At 36.2% G+C, this 19,268-nt stretch overlaps 1 protein-coding gene across 3 annotated transcripts in view; it reads left to right on the forward strand.

The window, feature by feature from the left end:
- Window positions 1-19,268, forward strand: part of USP32 (ubiquitin specific peptidase 32) — a 217,935-nt gene that overhangs the window by 124,717 nt on the left and 73,950 nt on the right. For all 3 annotated transcript variants that reach the window (XM_025440746.3, XM_025440747.3, XM_035720943.2), the window contains exon 6: window positions 17,704-17,835. In XM_025440746.3, coding sequence (XP_025296531.3) covers window positions 17,704-17,835 — 132 coding nt within the window. The remainder of the gene's footprint in view (window positions 1-17,703; window positions 17,836-19,268) is intronic.

A 19,268-nucleotide genomic window follows, 5' to 3' on the forward strand; every position in this document is an offset into this window, starting at 1 on the left:
ATTGTCTATCAGGCAGACTACTAGTACTGATCAGATAATTCCAGATTGACTGGTTAAAGGTCACATTTCTGGGAGAGGCTGAAATTACAATTAGATTACATATTAAATCTTCGTTTGCTGACATGGGGCTCAGCACAAGTGACTCCATTTGGGGCCTATTCTTTTTTCTTTTTTCTTTCTATTTTTTTTTTTTAAACAATGCAGAGCTCAAACTTGACCCTAATATTAAGACCGAGCAGAGATCAAGAGTCACTTAACTGACTGAACCACCCAGGTGCTTCTGTTGTTCCTTTTTAAAATTATATATTCTAACATCTTAATCTCTTATGTAAAATCAAACGCATGTTTCCTTGCTTTCAACCTATCTAACGGTTCAGAAAGCAAACAACATATTCTTCCTCCTGTCTCTTCTGTTATGGTTAATAGTATTTGAAATTCCAGTTATCCAATTTGATATTAATTTTGGCTTTTCCTTGTCAGGCTTCACATTAGATCCTATCTCTCTTAACTCAGCCATATTTTTTGCATCTTTCTTTACTACTGCCGTCATTGTAATACTTGTCCTTATTTATCTGATTATATGTTAATGCTAGGGAAGAATGAAAGACAAATTTGTTGTGTTTGTTTTTGTTTAATTAATCATATATATATATATGCATATATACTCTTCTTTTCCCTGCTCTAAAATCTTTGAGGAGTCTTCATTTTTTATAGAACAAAGTTTAAACTTAGCATGGCTCTGAAGTCTCTTAGTTTCCTAGTCTTAATTTTCTGTATTCATTTCTCATTGCATATGTTCTCTGTTTCAACTACAGAGGACCAGTCAGTATTCCATGACTATACCCCATGAACATTTATAGCTACCCTATATTTCACTTCTAATATTCCTTCATTTAAGATTGCGTTTCATCTTTCAGCCCTTGACAATTGAAATACTTCTTTGTCACCAAAGCCCAATTCATATGCTCTCTTTTTATCATGATTTCTCCATTTTTCTTTAGTTTGAATTAATTAATTTCCATTTGCATTCCTGTACATTTTACATTTCAATTAAAGCAATTAAGATGCTTTTTGCCTACCTTAGAGGCATTTGGAAATGGCTTTGAAAAAAAAAAGGGAATGACTTTGATTTCCCCCCAGAAGTTACAAGTACCTGAAGGACAAGGCTCTTTTCCAGTTTATCTTTGAGTTCTTAGTACAATGGACTAAATACATATTATTGGACTGGATAATATTGAAAAATTTTCAGCCACTAAAAGTCTACTTTCTAAGTATTAAGTTTTTTAGTAACTAGATGGAAATGAGACCGCCAAGGCAAGCGAGGGTCCAAGAACAGATTTTATTGCAGGCACCCTCGGGCGAGGTTCCACGACTCACGGGGGAAAGAGAGTGAGTCGAGGAAGTCGTGCCAAGACAAGGTGGTAGGGGGTTTACATAACGTTGTAAGGCAGAACGGTTTCCTATTGGTTGGCTCATATGCAGAGGAAGGATTGCAATCCAACCAGTCAGAGTGACCCTCACTATGCAAAGGAAGGATTGCAATCCAACCAGTCAAAGGTGACTTCCTCCTCTGGGGTTTGAAGGGCATTGGGTTCGGTTGGGGAAGTCCAAAGGAGAGGTGTAAGGGTCTGCTCAAGCTGTTGTCCCAAGTGGAGGTGGTGACAGGAACCTCAGCCATTTTGGCGTATCCGCCATCTTGAGGAGTTTCCCTTCCCGCCTGGCCCCAACACTAAGTACTAAATTAAACATTTGATTTCCCCAGGAGTAAGCAGAAGGTACACGTTGTTTTAGGATTATAGCACTAAACCTATATGAAGAAGGGCCAACATCATGTTTGAATAAGGTTCGACAGTCTCAGGGCGCCTGGGTGGCTCAGTCGGTTAAGCGTCTGCCTTGGGCTCAAGTCATGATCCCATGGTCCTGGAATTGAACTCTGCCTCTTGTCGGGCTCCCTGCTCAGCAAGGAGCCTGCTTCTCGCTCTCTCTCTGCCCTGTCCCCTCCCTCTAAACCCCACCCCCACTCATGCTGTCTTGCTTTGCTCTCTTTTCTCAAATAAATAAATAAATAAATAAATAAATCTTAATTAAAAAACAAATAAAACTCTTGGTTAGATAAATGATGTGAAATACAGAAAATGAATTAGTGTTAAGGCACATAGAGGACCAATTTACTATAAATAGGAGGGAATTATCTATTGAACTAATTATTTCATCTACCTCTATAGTGTACCCATTGATTTCCCTGGTGGCCATGGAAGTAAGTCAGTAGTTAATGGCAAGAGCCTGAAGAAATGCTATACTTTAAATTTTCTCAGTTATTTATAGCCTTTTGAATTGCTGGCATCGTAGTTGAATTTAGTTGAATTTTGTCATATCCTTGTGTCTTGTAAAGAGGATACTCCAAAATAAAAAACTAATCAAATACAAGGCTACTGTGAAATATTGGTAGTTACTAGTCTTTATTGAGCATTAGAATTATTTGGAGAGTGTATTAAAAGTGCATGTTACTGATGTAGGTGGACTGTGAACTGAACTACATTTTGAGAAATACTGATAGGATGTTTAAGAGTTCTTCAGATTCTGAGTCAGACACTGACCCTACCACTTACTACTCATGTGACTGTGGGAAATTTATTTCATCTCTATAAACTTCTTTTTCTTCCTTTGGAAAACAGGAATAATGATACAATTTATCTTACAGGTGTGTTTTAAGGCATGTAGGGAGGAAAACTTTTTTTCCTTTACCCATCTTGGATTCATTGGCTGGGACCCTTTAAATTAGACTGAAAAAAGGCAGGATAACAAGTGAAAAACATAAGTTTATTAACATTGCTTATGCATAGGAGTATTCATTGATGAGTTACAAAACAGATGGTTAGAACTTGAGTTTATATAGCATCTTAGCAAAGAATAGTAATTTTGTAGAGAAAGGACAAGACAAAGGAAAAGGACTTTGAGCTTCTAGAAGTGGCAAATTATGGCAAGGCAGATGTTTGGAGAAACTAATAGATTGGGCTGGTTAGTAAGGTTTGTTATGTAGACTCATTTATCTAGTGCAATCTCTGTATTAAAGATCTACAGCAATCTGGTGATTACTTTCGTCCTTGATAGAGGATCAAGGTAGACACTTTTACAACTTAAGCAAATGAGGAAGGGATGGGTAGTTTGCAGAGAGCTTTTCTTTTATCTACTTCTCAATTACCTTCAACTAAATATAATCCTTAGGCCAAAGTGACATATTTGGAGTAGCCTATAGTTCTACCCTTTAGACGTCCATAAAATAATACCTGTTCTAAAGGACTCACTTGGCACCTGTTCTGGAATTGGTGCTTTACAATGAATTTGTATCCTATTGTATCAGTGAACACTTGGCTTGCAAATGTCAGTGAGCTTCACCCCATTATCTCCAGGGAGTAATTGTTTTAGAAGCAAGTAATTTTGAATAGAGGGCGGTAGATTGGTATAAAAATTAACTTGTCCACATCTGTGGGAAGGAAGTCTTTTTCTTTTTAGTTTGTTTTATTTTACAATTTATAGAAACAAAGAACCTGTAGAACAGACAACTGAGTTGCCATGGGCTTCAGTAAATAGCTACTTTCTTCATGGGGTTTAGTATGAAGACATTATCACAAAGTCAGAATTACTGCTAAATTTCATTTAGAAATTCTGACATGGGTAGGTTTACATTCTGATGGCTATGATTTGTTATATTATATGTAAATTCCCAGTTTCTGGCTAAGCAGTTCACAATTGAATTCTTTGCAGACTCTTGCACTCAAAGAATATTTAGTACGTTAAACTTTTCTTTTTTTTTTTTTCTTTTTTCCTTTTTAAAAGATTTTATTTTATTTACTTATTAGACACACACACACACACACAGAGGCAGGAGGTGAAGCAGACTCCATGCAGGGAGCCCGACATGGGACTCGATCCCAGGGTCTCCAGGATCACACCCTGGGCCAAAGGCAGTGCTAAACCTCGGAGCCACTGGGGCTGCCCACGTTAAACTTTTCAAATAATGTGTCCTGAATGTGGAAACTTGTGATAAAAAAGATAAAGATTGTTATTAACTAATTTATAAGTAGACAGAAAATATTTATTTTAAAGTGTCAGTGACTCCATTTAAATTTGTGTAATGAGCCAAGGTATCTAGAAAACAAAAAGAAATTATAATTTTTCACTTTTATTTTTATTTTTTTTAATTTTTCACTTTTAAATAACATTTATATTAGAGTATAGATGCTTTTAATTACTTTTTCACATGCAATTATAAAATTTGAAGTCATAGTTGAACACACTGCCATATTTAATCAAGTGCTGTTCTCTTTTATGTAAATCATAAAGGAAACTGGGGAGCTATTTGTATTCAGTATAGAGCTAGAATAATTAACTGATTTGATTTATACAAGATTTTAGATTTTATTGTAGCAGGTGCATTTTTCAGGACTGCAAATTCCAAATTACTGTTACCTTACTTTTGTTTTTTTATTCAAGAAATCGAATTGGAACTTTAGCCCAGAATTAAGTTTTTAATGTTTGAGTAGATCGATCTTAACAAAAAAAATTTTTTTACAAGGTTTATTATATTTTTCTGTCATAATTTGCTATTTTAAATACCTGAGATTAGGTCCAAAGAGGGTAAGATGGCAAACTGGAAAGATTCTGGGCTTACCTCCTCTCCAGACACACCAAAGCTACAACTACATATAGAATACTCTTTCTCAGAATGACCTAAGGAGTAGCAGAACAGCTATTTCACAGCTAAAGATATAAAGAAAAGGCCACATTGATATAGGTAGGAAGGGGCACAGAGATGTGGTGTAATCAGGAACAACATCCCAGTATGGTAACCCTTAAGCAGGAGGGATTTCACAAATGCGGAAGTCCTTTCTGGAGAGCGAGGAATTTCAAGCCTTTCACTGAACATTCCACTCTGGGGGCCTGCACTGGAAAGATGAGCTCCCAAAAAGCCTGGCAGCAGAGCTTTAACTCCAGAAGAGCCGCTGAGCCATAAGAAACCCAAAACTCTACTCTTAAAAGTAGCCTGTGCACAAATGCATTCACTCCAAGAACACAGAGGCAGGAGTTTGAAAAGTCCCTGGGCCATATGTGAAGGAGGTTTATTCACCAGTTTTAGTGCAAGTGCTGAAGGGGCAGAGATTTGTAGGAACTTTCTCCTGGAACAGCAACACGGGTGGGCGCCATTTTTCTTACTCTCCTACCTAGCTGGTCTGGTGCTGGTAGGTGCCTTTTCTGACATTCTCCATCTACTTTGCTAGCACCACTCAACCCTGCCTCAACATTCCTGCACCCTTAAACTGACTGCCCCAAGCAGATGACTCTCCACAGCAGCTTCTGCTCTACCATGTGTGTCTGGTAGATGACCTCAGCTGGGTCTAGTACCCTTCTTCAAATGGCTTCCACCACATAGCACCCATTGGGGGACCTCCACCAAGACCAGGGACCTCCAAAGTAGCTCCCACCATGCTGTGCCCAGCATGTGGCTATAGCCTGGACCAGCAACCCCCAAACTGGCTTCTGCCCTAAGGGTCAGCCCAACTCACCAGTGTGCCTGTAGCAGCTGCATCTGGTCATTTCAGTCAGGTGTGCTAGGGACAGCCTCACTTGGAGCAGTCAGAGCCCAGTCACAATAGGAAGGCACATACAACCCACACAGAGGATACCCTTGGAGCTCCTAATTTTGGTGACCAGGAGGGACTATGCTTTTGGGCCCCACAGGACATATTCTACATAAGGCCACTCCTTCAAGACAGGAGATGTGGTTGATCTACCGAATGCATAGAAATACAGTCAGGTAGAATGAGGAGAAACAGGAATATGTTCCACATGACAAAAAGATAAAACCCCAGAAAAAGAACTAATGAAACGGATAAGCAAGCTACCTGATAAAGACTTAAAAGTAATGGTCCTAAAAGATGCTCACCACACTCAGGAGGAAATTGGATAAACAACATTGAAAACATCAACAAAGAAAATATTAAAAAAAACAATCAGAGGTGAAGAATATAGTAACTAAAATGAAAAATAGGGATCCCTGGGTGGCTCAGCCGTTTAGCACCTGCCTTTGGCCCAGGGCGTGATCCTGGAGATCCCAGGATCGTTTCCTGCATCAGGCTCCCTGCCTTGAGCCTGATTCTCCTCCCTCTGCCTGTGCCTCTGCCTCTCTCTCTCTGTCTCTCATGAATGAATAAATAAAATCTTTTAAAAAAATAAAATAATAAAATAAAATGAAATGAAAAATATACTAGTGGGAATCAGTAGCAGATTAATGGTGCAGAAAAATAGATCAGTAATCTGGAAGACAGAATGGTAGAAATTACCCAAGCTAAATAACAAAAAGGAAAAAAATTATTAAAAATCAGGATAGTTTAAGGGACCTCTGGGACAACATCAGGCATAATATTTGCATTATAGGGGTCTCAAAAGGAGAAGAGAGAAAGGGGCAGAAAACATTTTTTGAGAAATAATAGCTGAAAACTACTCTAAATCTGGGGAAGGAAACATTCAAGTCCAGGAATCGCAGAGAATTCCAAATGAGATAAACCCAAAGCGATCCATAGGAAGAAACATAATAATTAAATTGTCGAAAATTAAATTGAGCCCGGGTGGCTCAATTAAGTGTCCAACTTTTGATTTTGGTTCAGGTCTTAATCTCAGCATTGTGAGATTGAGCCCCATGTTGATCTCTGTGCTTAGTGGGGAGTCTGCTTGTCTCTCTGCCCCTCCCCCCAAATAAACTGTCAAAAATTAAAGGTCAGAGAGAAATGTAAAACCAGTAAGAGTGGGATCCCTGGTGGCTCAGCGGTTTGGCGCCTGCCTTTGGCCCAGGGCGCGATCCTGGAGACCCGGAATCGAATCCCACGTCGGGCTCCCGGTGCATGGAGCCTGCTTCTCCCTCTGCCTGTGTCTCTGCCTCTCTCTCTCTCTCTCTCTCTGTGACTATCATAAATAAATAAAAAAAAAATTAAAAAAAAAACCAGTAAGAGTAAATACAAGAGAACCCCCATGAGACCACGAGCTGACTTTTCAGGAGAAACTTTGCAGGCCAAAAGGAGGTAGCATGATTTATTTTGAGTACTATAAGGGGAAAAAAAACTAGGACCAAGAATACTCGACCTGGCAAGGTTATCACTCAGAATAAAAGGAGAGAGAGAGTTTCCCAAAAATCAAGTTAAGGGAGTTCATCACCATCAAACCAGCCTTATAAGAAACATTAAAAAGACTTGTTTAGGTGGAAAAGAAAAGGCTGTGACTAGAAATGTAAGAAAATTATGAAAAAAAAAATCTGACTAGTAAAAGCAAATATATAGTAAAGGTAGCATGACCACTTGTAATGCTAGTATGAAGATTAAAAGACAAAGTAGTAAAGTCTACTATTTCTGCAATAATTAGTTAAGGGATACTCAGAATAAAAAGTAAAATATGACATCAAAAAATGCAGGGGCAGATGGTAAAAAATGTAACATTTTTAGAATGCATTTGAGCTATGCAACCGCAAACTTAAAATAGACTGCTATATACATAGGGAGGTGTTATATGTGAATCTCATGATGACCACAAACCAAAAACCTATAATAAATACACAAAAAATAAAGGGAAAGGAATGCAAACAGAACAAAGGTTCAGAGTACAGGTTTCCTCTCTGCTTGATTGAATTTATTCCTAGATACTTCATTCCTTCCTAAATGGGATTGTTTCCTTAATTTTTTTTTCCCTGATAGTTCATTACTAGTGCAGATTAAGCACTTACTAGAGGAGGCACTATACATACTCTGTGTATATCATCTTGTTTAATACTTGTGCCCTCTCTGAGGTTCATTTTATCCATATTCTAAAAATGAGGAAACTAAGGCTATGAGAAGTGAAAGAAACTTTCTCAAGATCAGATGGCTAATCTCAGGTGCCAAAACTGAGATGAAGACAGTTTATTGACACACACTCTTATTATCCATCTTATGAGCAGCTTGTAATTGTATATAAAAGGAGTTGATCATGTGGTGGTTGTGGTTGTGGTGCGCAATCTCCTTCAGACTTACCTCAGTCTTACAGATGCACTTTTCCAATTTCCCTTTTTTTCCCTCTTGGGATACATACAAATGATTTTTTCATATCTCTTCAATAATTAATTTCATTTGACCCAGGCAAGATCATTGAATGGTTATATATTTACCAACAGTGAAATGGGCAGCAGAAGAACGATTTTATGAACTGTGTTTTAAAAATAAGTTTTTAATATTGATCATATTTTCACATAATTTAGCTGTATTTTTGGAAGAAAACCTGTATGCCTATTCTTTTTTTCTTTCCTTTTTTTTGTTTTTGTTTTTTTTTTTTCTTAAGTAGGCTCCACACATAGCGTGGAGCTTCACATGGGACTTGAGCTCACATTCCTGAGATCAAGACCTGAGCTGAGATCAAGAGTTGGACACTTACCTGATTGAGCCACCCAGGTGCCCCTGTGCCTATTCTTTCTTGTAAATATGTCTCTAAATAAACTAAGAAAGAGTTGTTGGAAGATCCTTGAATGTATCATAATAATGAATAAACCTATTAGCTCAGTGATTTCTTTTTAGTAGAATCTGGAGTTTGAGGTAATTAATGGAATATTTTGGGCTAATTTTAGGGGCCATAGAATTCATTTTGATCATTTTTTCTTTTCATATCTAACTTAAATTTATATGGTCTCTATTAGCGTTTATTATTTCAACTAAAAATATGTATGTTATTCTTTGGCCACATTTTAGTTGGTATTGCTAGCACCTTCTTCCAATAATAAAAAAAACACTTCAGTGATTCTTTGACCATAAACCCCTAGTAAATCTGCATGTCCCTTCTTCATTATCCTCTTATCTGGTTGTGCATGATGTAAGGATTACAGCCATTTTAAGTAGATCTCAGAAGGTCATTGCATTTGTGAACAGGTTGCTTCAACAGTGTTAAAGAGCTATGTTACTGTTTTGAAATACTTGGATATTTTGCCTGTTTTTTGTTTTGCTTTGTTTTTTTTTTTTTTGTTGTTGTTGTTGTTTTTTAAATAAGAATCCAGTTCTGGCTTTAAAGACCTATTTCCGCAGCTGGAGCCTCTGGTAAGGTCACTAGGTTGGCCCAAAGTGTAGGCCAGGAATTAGAATGTTGGAAGTATGGTGTGCTGCTGTTTATGAACCAGAAAAAGTTATGCCTATAGATTGATGATAAATTCAGTCTTGTTTAGTAAAATATAAATGTTGATATTGATTTATGAATTGCAAGTAGAGTAATTACTACAGCCATTACCTTTAACTTCTTTAAGTGAAAATAGAATTTGTTCCTTTCTCTCTAACCAGAAATTCAGCTGCCAGTAATAATGATATAATATATATAACTTAGCTCGCTTTGGCAAATATTCGATCATGAATTACATGCGGTCTATAACCAAAATATGAACAGATCACATAAGTTTAAAAGGGAAACTGCTAAAGCATGGTTTTCACTGGTGACCATGACATGTGATCATTCTTTTTCTTTTAAATATCTTCTACGTATCTTTCCACATCTCTCCTTCAGCAGAGAAATTATATATTTTAAGGAGATTAATAAACAGTTCTCAAAAGTAAAAAAAATCAAGAGGCAGTTAGTGTGATTTGTGTGTGTTTTTAATTTAGTGTATTGTGTAAGCACCAGGTTAATCAGAAGTACTTACTGAACATATATGCCTAGTACCTAAAAGTATAAAAATAAGAACACAGTTCTACCAAAGCTATTGTCTTTTTGTTTGTTTCAAGGTCAGATTTTTTTTTAAGATTTTATTTATTCATGAGAGACAGAGAGAGAGGCAGAGACATAGGCAGAGGGAGAAGCAGGATACTCAAGGGGAGCCCGATATGGGACACGATCCCGGAACTCCGGGATCACTACCTGAGCCAAAGGCAGACACTCAACCACTGAGCCACCCAGGCGTCCCCAAGGTGAGATTTTTTATATGCAGATCTATTACTTAAAAAAAGGTTTAGAATTTGAGGAAGCTGTTTCTCTGTAGGAACAAGAGGTTTCTCTTTCTTTCATATATTATTATTTTTTAAGGTTTTATTTATTTATTCATGAGAGACACAGAGGGAGAGGCAGAGACACAGGCAGAGGGAGAGGCAGGCTCCCTGTGGGGAGCCCAATGCAAGACTTGATCCCAGAACCCCAGGATCACGACCTGAGCACAAAGGCAGACACTCAACCACTGAGCTACCAGGTGTCCTTCTTTCATATATTATAAATGGAGTAAACACATATCTTATTTTGGAAAAGGAAACAGTAGGACTATCTTAACTTATATATCAGACTCCTATGATGACTCTCCTTATTGTTAAATTTTTAAATACTCCTTTTTAGTAAATTTTATATATGTATTTGAAGCAGATACCCTTGTTTTAAAAAAAATGAAAACTACATGCTCATGTAGATTTTTTGCACATTTTAAAATTAGTTCCAATTCCAAAATAATTTAACCTTTGTAAAGGTTGATTCGTCAGAAGGTTACAATGTAGTATATTTGGTATTTGGTTAAAAAAGAGAAAATATAGGACAGTATGTATACTCTTGTCTGAAAAATTTTACCTGTTTTATATCACAGTCTTTCTTGATGATTTTGCTATAAAATTTTAAAAATTAATTTAGCCCGTTGATTATTTAAAACTATGAACAGTGATTTTGTATAATTTGAGAAATCATATGATGATATAGATGATACAATAAAAGTATTAGAAATAATCTTCCCAAACAATATAGGTGACATTCATTTAAATACATGTACATTCAGGGGCACCTGAGTGCCTGTCAGTTACACATCCTACTCTTGATTTTGACTCGAGTCATGGTCTCAGAGTTAGAGGATCTGTGCTCAGTAGGGAATCTGCTGTGGGATTCTCTCTCCCCTTCTCCTTCCTCCCCTGCTCATGCTCTAGCTCTATCTTGCGCTCTCTCTTTCTTTCTGAAATAAATAAATCTTTAAATAAATAAATATATGTACATTCAAATACAGTTATATGAAAGCATGCAATTATATGTTTTTTCCTTTTTTTTAGTTACCTATATTTTAAATGATTTTTCATATAACAAAATATATTACTAGTCTAGTAAAAACAATTATAAATTTAAAACTTAGGGCACTTGGGTGGATCAGTTGGTTAAGCCTCTGACTTCAGCTCAGATCATGATCATTGGGCTCCCCGCTCAGTGGGGAGTCTGCTTCTCTCTCTCTTTTAAATCTTTTTCAAAAATTTAAAAATTATTAGTATTATGAGTATTTTCCATTTTTTGCTTTTTAAAACAGGTTATAATCTGTCAGTTGTTTATAGTTACTTTTAATAATTACTAAGTAATTCTTTTTAAATGCCAAAGTATAGGGTAACTTCATTGTCACTCTTAGAATCCCCTTACTAGATTTTGTGGATTATTAAGAAGACTATTCTAGGAATAGCCAAGGTAAGAACTTTCCATGAGAACATTCTTCTTTGTAAAATAGAGAAAAGTTAGAATCAGTGTACTTGACCCCAAGTACATGTTGTCAAGGCCTTTTTTTGTTTTCACTTGTGGAAGGTATGGTCATTTCCATGTACTACCCTTCTGCTTCAGAGTAAATTTGATACTATCTTTCTCAAATTCTCAGTTCTTCCATCTGTTGATGTGTAATGTGCACAAAATTCTGTATTCCTGGGCAGCCCGGGTGGCTCAGCGGTTTAGCGCCACCTTCGGTCTAGGGCATGATCCTGGAGACCCGGGATCGAGTCCCACGTCGGGCTTCCTGCATGGAGCCTGCTTCTCCCTCTGCCTGTGTCTCTGCCTCTCTCTCTCTCTCTCTCTCTCTGTGTCTCTCATGAATAAATAAATAAAATCTTTTAAAAAAATTCTGTATTCCTAGTGTAGGCTTAGTTTATTTACATATTTTACTTTCAAAAGAATTTCACTCTTAAATCTTTTAAATAAAAACTTCTCTTTTAGGTTTCAGGTATAGAGAACATCAGAACAGACATAGGGGGTATGAAGGGAAAATAGACATTAGTTTTAAGTCCTGGGAGCCCTTTGAAAGTTAAGCAAAAGGAATATAATTTTTCTTAAAATTTTGTGGAAGTTAGTGGAATATATTTTTTTATTTATTCAGCTTTTTATGACTATAGTACTTATACAAATGCAGTACAGGTACACATGCTGATTTGACTATCTCTCAATTATCTTGTTGATGAGTAAAAAATTATCTTGTTGATTTCCCCCCTAAATTTGTATTAAAACTACTGAAAAATAGAGTAAGAATCCTTCGCAAGCAGTGGAAGTTTAGAGAACATTGTTATGGTCTTCCTAGGTAATTTGTAATTTATTGGAGGCCAGGGTTCATTTACTTATACCAATATTCATCTTTCATCATAGTTAACATTATTCTGAATTTATATATCCTGGGTTTCAGCAAATGATTCTTATTTATTCATTAAAAATACATTAAATGAGTGCTCAACACGCACCAGCTTTTATTCTGAGTGTTAGAATTTATCAATGAACAAAATACACCATAAGACCTTACATCAAGGAGCATATGTTCTAGCTGGGGGAGGCATCCAACAAATAAAACAAGCAAATTATGTCAGATATTGATAAATATTAGGAAGCAAAGTGAAGCAAGGAAGAGGAGGGATGGAGGAGTATCATCATCAGGTAGGGTGCAGTTCAGATGGTCTGAGAATGTGACATTTGAGTAAAGAGCCGAAGGAGTTGTTGAAATAGCCATGCAGATATCTTTGGGAAGAGTGTTGTAAAGTTTTGAAGCAGAGAAATAGCATGATTCTGTTTAAATTTGTCTTCTGAAGTGATTTTTTTTTATTAGTGAAATTAAATCCCCCCCCTTTTTATGAATTGTCCATCTGTGCTTGTTAATCTTTTGTATTCTCAATGTTTTTTAATTGCATATATTGATTATTTTAACTCTTTATTAAACATCTAACTGGTTATCTCACTACTGTTCTTTATGCCCACTAGGCTATTCTCAACTTAGTGTCGAGAATAATCCTCTAAGATCATATCCGACCCTCCAGTGGTTCACAAATTCACCAAAGTCCTCACAATAACCTACATAATCTAACTCCCATATTTCCTTAGACTTTATCTCCTACTACTGTCTCCTTCACTAACTCCACTTCAGTCACTTTGATCTTTCTTTTCCTTGAGCTTGCTAAGCATGCTTTTGTCTAGAGGCCCCTCTCCTTATTCTGTGCAGAAAATTTTTTCTCTACGATTTGCACCCTTGTCTCATTCAGATCTGTTTTCTCACATCACCCTCACAGTGTGATCTTACATAACCACCCTGAACAGCCCACAATATGCCTCTATCAAAGCCCTATTTAGGGCCATGGTATGCTTCATTTATTCACATCTTTAATATTATTTATAAAGTTTTCTTCATAAAAATCCTTATATCTTAGAGTTTACTTTTAGATATTTGTTTCTTATGGGGAATTGCTATTTCTGTGTTCATGTTTTCTTACATGCATAGAAAAGTATTGATTTTTGTATATGTATTAGGTTATCCCCACAGATTTTTAAACTCAGTTATAATTTGTAAAAGAACTCTGAGTTTTTTGATACATGTTCTGCTCATATGCAAAGAATAACCTTGCTTCTTTTCTAATTTTATACTTTATATCTTATTGGATTGGTTGAGAATTTTTGGATTCATGTTAAATAATAATTGAAGGGTTCTACTTTAGGTTGGGAAGTAGAGGATATGAAAGACCTACACTCCTACTATGTAATTACATGAAATCACCACATAAACAAAATAATCATACTCTTCTTTAAAGCCGTTGCATGTAAAGAAATCTTAGAAAGAGAAACAAAGGAAAAAAAAGATGGGACTCCAGAGGGACAAAATCCTTCCTAGGTGATCAAAGGATGTGGTGTGCTTTCATATCTCAGGCCTGAGGCTGAGATTGGGAGTAAGGCTGACAGAGGAGTGAGCCTACTTGCGACTAGCTTTGCTGTAATGAGGAGAAACCAGCCAAACTTTTGAGAAACCTGTTTCGATTTGAATCTGCAGGAACCCTGAATACAAAGATAATTATTTCTACCCAATTCTCTCTTGTGGAAATCTTGCTGAGACTGGGGGCAAGCTGAAAAGTGAAAAGAGATCTCTTATCTCTTGATTTGCAGTTTTATGGCCTAACAATTTTGAAATCTCAGACAACTGAAGACTCTCAGTCTCAAGGCCTTGTGGTCTGTAGGTGCTATCATTTTATTCAGTCTCATAGTTTTAAAGTCTTGCGGTCATGCAATTTTAAGATCTAAAACAGAGATTGGCAAAATGTTTTATGGTTTTTGTTTTTTTAAGAAAGGCAGATAGTAAATATTTCAGACTTTGTGGACCATATATCTATTTATCGCAATTACTCAGTTCTGCCACTGTAACACACTAACAGCCATAAACTGTATGTAAGTAAATGGTGTGGCTATGTTTTAATAAAATGTTATTTATATAAACATGCATACAGCCTTTAAGCTGGAGCTATGGACCTCTAATTTCAAAAACTAGCAGTTTCTGGGTTCTTCTAAATAGAAATCTGAACTCAATTTTCAAAGCATTTGAACCAAAGACAAACTTAGTCTAACCAAAGCTGTAGTCAAGCTCCTCTCCAGACTCTGGGGTAATCAGTGATATCAGCCCCATGGAAGTTAGAGACTGGGCATTTCCTATTTTCATCATTCCTTTGTGCAGATGCTAGGAAGCCAGGAAGAAATCCTTTAATACTCCTTTTGGTGCAGTTCTGCTGTTGATGAATTCTCTGAACTTTGGTTTGTCCAAAAGATTCTTCATTTTGCCTCCCCTCCTTTTTTTTGGAAGAATATTTTCATAGGGTATAGAATATGAGATTAACATTCTTTTTTTATTTCAACACTTTTTCCCCAAGGGAGTCTTCTGGTTCCCTTGTTTCTGAAGGAAAATCGTTGCTTATCTTAGTTAACTTGTTTGTAATGTGTTTTGCTCCCCTCTGTTGCTGCCTTAAAATTTTTCTATTAGCAATTTGATTGTGACTTGCCTTGGTTTGGTTTTCTTTGAATTTTTCTTGCGCAGAGTTTATTGAATCCTGGGATTTGTGGAATTACAGTTTTCATCAAATTTAGGGATTTTTCAGCTGTTATTACTTTTAAGTATTTTCTGGCATCCCTTTGTGGGATCCCATGTGTGTTGTACTGTTTGATATTATAGTTTACTAAGATTCTAGTAATTTTTCACCTTTTTTCTCTCCTTATGCTTCCATTTGGATAGCATTGCTATTGCTTGGTGTTCAAATTCACTTATCTTCCCTCTTTAGATTTTAATCTGCTATTAAATTTTCCAGTGAATTTTATTTCAAATATTGTATTCTTTATCTCTAGTAGTTCCAGTTGGTACTTCTTTATAGATTCCATTTCTTTCTTCAATGTAGTCATAGTTTTCCTTAAATTCTTAAAGTATTTTTATAGATATTTTAAAGCCTTGTCTGCTATTTCTTTTCTTTTTTTTTTTTTTCTTGTCTGCTATATCTATAGCTTTTTGTATTGACTAATTTTTATTTTGGTTTTGGATTACTTTTTCCTGTTTGCTTCATATGTTTTTGGATGCTAGACATTATAAATGTTAAAGCTAAGTGGTTTCTCCCTTTAAAAGAAGTTTATTTTCTTTTGATAGGCAGTTAAATTACTTGTGAATCAGCTTGACATTTTGAAGGATTTTTTTTTTTATATAGCTTTGCTGGGACAAGTCTGGAGTAGCCTTTATTCTAGAGTTAGTTTTTCCCCTTCTAATTAAATGTGATCCTTTGAGTCTGTGAATATTCCCAGCATTCAGTAAGGTACCTCCACTCTGGCTGGTCAAAACTTAGGTATAAAAACAAACAAACAAACAAAAAACTTAGGTATATCCAAGCCCAGCCTCAATGAATTTCACCTGTCATACATAGCTTACTCTTCTGCCAAAGGTCAACAAGAGTCCTGTGCAGTTTTGGAGCTCTTTCTTTGTATAACTCTTTCCTCTCCAGTACTCTGCCCGGCAAATTTAAGCTATCTTAATCTCCCAGAACTACAGCTTTTTTCTGTTTAATTTAGTGAAATCTCACTGCTTAGGTTCCTCATAACCTTGTCAATGTCCGGAAAGTGACTGCAGGCAAAAAGCCCAGCAATGGAAGGACTCACCTTGTTTGCTTTTCTAAATCTTTAGTTCCTTGGGGGTGGGGGGGGAGCACATATAAAATGTAACTATAGTTGGAGCTTATCTGTAATTTTTTATTGTACCTTCTGATGAATGAAGAGAAAAAGATATTCATGTTTTCATGGTGCCCCTATTCCTTATCACATTGTAAATTCTATCTCATCTGTCATTTATTGACTTGTGTTATTTATAACATCTTTCTCATATTCTTTTTCATTTATTTAATAAGTATTGACTGTGTAGGTAATTACTCTATCGACAGGATGAATCAGACATGGATCCTGCTATTAGGATGATTACAGTGTAGCCAGGAATAAAATAAGATAAAAACAGAGAGGCAAACCATAAGAGACTCTTAACTGAGAACAAACTCTGAGGGTTGCTAGAGGAAAGGTGAGTGGGAGGATAGGGTAATTGGGTGATGGACATAAAGGAGGGCACTTGATGTAATGAGCACTGGGTGTTCTATGCAACTGATGAATCACTAAATTCTCCTCTTGAAACTAATAATGTACTACATGTTAACTAACATGAATTTTTCAAAAACGAATCTTTAAATCCAAGCTAGAGATTGAAAATTATGAAAAACTAGTATAGATAAAAGTGGTATAGGAAGCCAAAAAGAAATGTCTCAGTTTATTATTTTACATGTTGGATTTAAGCAGCCTACTTAATGGGAAATTGCAAACATTTTTTTTCTAATTTTGAGGCCTTTTTTTTTTTTAAGATTTTATTTATTTATTCATGAGAGAGGCAGAGACATAGGCAGAGGGAGAAGTAGGCTCCATGCAGGGAACCCGATGTGGGACTCCATCCCGGGACCCCAGGATCCCTGAGTCAAAGGCAGTCGCTCAACTGCTGAGCCACCCAGGCGTCCCTTGAAGCCACTTTTTTTTTTTTAAGATTTTATTTATTTATTCATGAGAATACACAGAGAAGAGAGAGAGAGAGGCAGAGACAAAAGCAGAAGGAGAAGCAGGCTCCATACAGGGAGCCTGACGTGGGACTTGATCCCGGGTCTCCAGGATCATGCCTTGGGCTGTAAGTGGCACTATAAACCACTGAGCCACCAGGGCTGCCCTGAAGCCACTTTTATATTAATTTTAATTTCATTTTCATGCCACTTTATTTCAGAGAGAGTGTGAGCAGGGGTGAGAGAGGGACAGATGGAGAGGGAGAGAGAATCTTAAGCAGGCTGCATGCCCAGCAGGAAGCCCACCTCTAGGCTAGATCTCATGACCCTGAGATCATGAACTGAGCCCAAATCAAGAGTCTGACATTTAACCAACTAAGCCACCCAGGTGCCCCAATTTTCATGCCATTTTAGATACAATGTATTTGTTTTTCAGTTTTGTTTTAGGTAATATTTTTAGCAATTGGATTCGAAAATCAAAATATATCCTTGTAAGTTATATGATCAGGATGAACTAATTGCCCAGAAGAAAAGTCTGAGGTTTTATAATCTTATTTGGTTTGACTCTCAGTGGAGGAATCAGACATCATTGATCTGGAGAAACGCTATTGGTTGCTAAAGGCTCAATCCCGGACTGGTCGATTTGATTTAGAGACGTTTGGCCCATTGGTTTCACCACCCATTCGTCCATCTCTAAGTGAAGGTAGGAATCCTCTATTTTCTACAAATGTTCTTTGGTAAACACACCTGAAGCCACCCTTATTTTTAATCAATATATCTTAAGTCTAAAAGACTATAGTGTTATAAATTTGCAAGCATCTTGCAAATAGCATAATAGAAAAAAACTAAAAGAGGAATTAAGATTGTAGTCTTGAGCTTCCTATTCTACCTATGTAACCTTGCATAAGTCAGGTTAGGTCCCTGCACCTGAATATCCTCAAATATAAAAGGAGTTTGATCAAGTTAGTCATTGTATTACAATGAAGTTTCTTAGCCACTGGTGCAGGGATTAGGGTGATGACCACCACATGGGTAGAGTTCTAGGTTCCACACATAACCACGTCTTCCTCTCCTTATGTGCCTTTACTTTTTTTCTTCTACATAAAAAGGTTCTAGTGCTGTATCCTTCTTCCTACCAAAAAGAGATTAGGAAACTATTGGACTGGACCATCTCTGAGATCCTTGCTAGCTCTAAACTTTTCATTACTCTTTTTTTTTTTTTTTTTAATTAGGAATACAAAGAATAATTGAGGGTGATATAAAAGTCGTATTTGGAATCTGAATATTTGGGTTCTGTTTTTTATTCTGACCTTTTAAAACTTTTTTTACATTTGGTAAATCATTTAACCCCTCCTGAGCTTTAGTTTTCTACTCTTTAAACTGAGGAATTATATTCTTAAAATATACAGTCTATATTCATCAGATTCCGAGGGTACTTCAGAAATACTTATTGGGAGAGCCAGAACAGATAGGGCTCTGGGCTTTTCCACCTACTTCACCAGTGCAATTGTGATTCTACCTTTTTAGAATTGGATATTGAGAAATAATTAGATTTGAAAACAAAATTATTCCATTTATATATTTTGTAAAAAAGTTTAAAAACCACAGGATTATAAATTCTCTTTCATTTCTGATTTTAAATATTTATTTATAAAACATAAACTACTACAAAGAAGACTGTAGTCCAGAATATCTTTTGTTTGTAATAATAAGTTGTGTTATTTTTCTTTGCTTAATGAAAGCGTTATGGGAGCTTACGTTACATCATGTTATATCTGGGAGTATACAGCTCAGCTTTTATCCTTCAGTTTTCCTTTTTCTTCTCCATCTTTCTAAGTAAGGATAATTCCTGATTTTTCAGTTTTTAATTTTTTACATACTATTGTCATTTTTAGCTGTTAGAACTGATAGAAGGTAGGGACAAACAGACAAATACAACCAAACACTAATGATTATAATGTATTTTCTGTGAGGATCTTAAGTTTTAGCTATACCAGGAGAAAAATACTTCCTGAGACTGTGGGAACTATTGATAAAACTTTTTTTTTTTTTAATTTGACCAGTTTATGGGGAGTCATGCCTTCTTTTATAAACATGATATTATTAACATTAGGAGACTTGACAGCTGTGATTTAT

This window comes from Canis lupus, chromosome 9 (genome assembly GCF_003254725.2).
Source record: "Canis lupus dingo isolate Sandy chromosome 9, ASM325472v2, whole genome shotgun sequence".
Taxonomy (NCBI): domain Eukaryota; kingdom Metazoa; phylum Chordata; class Mammalia; order Carnivora; family Canidae; genus Canis; species Canis lupus.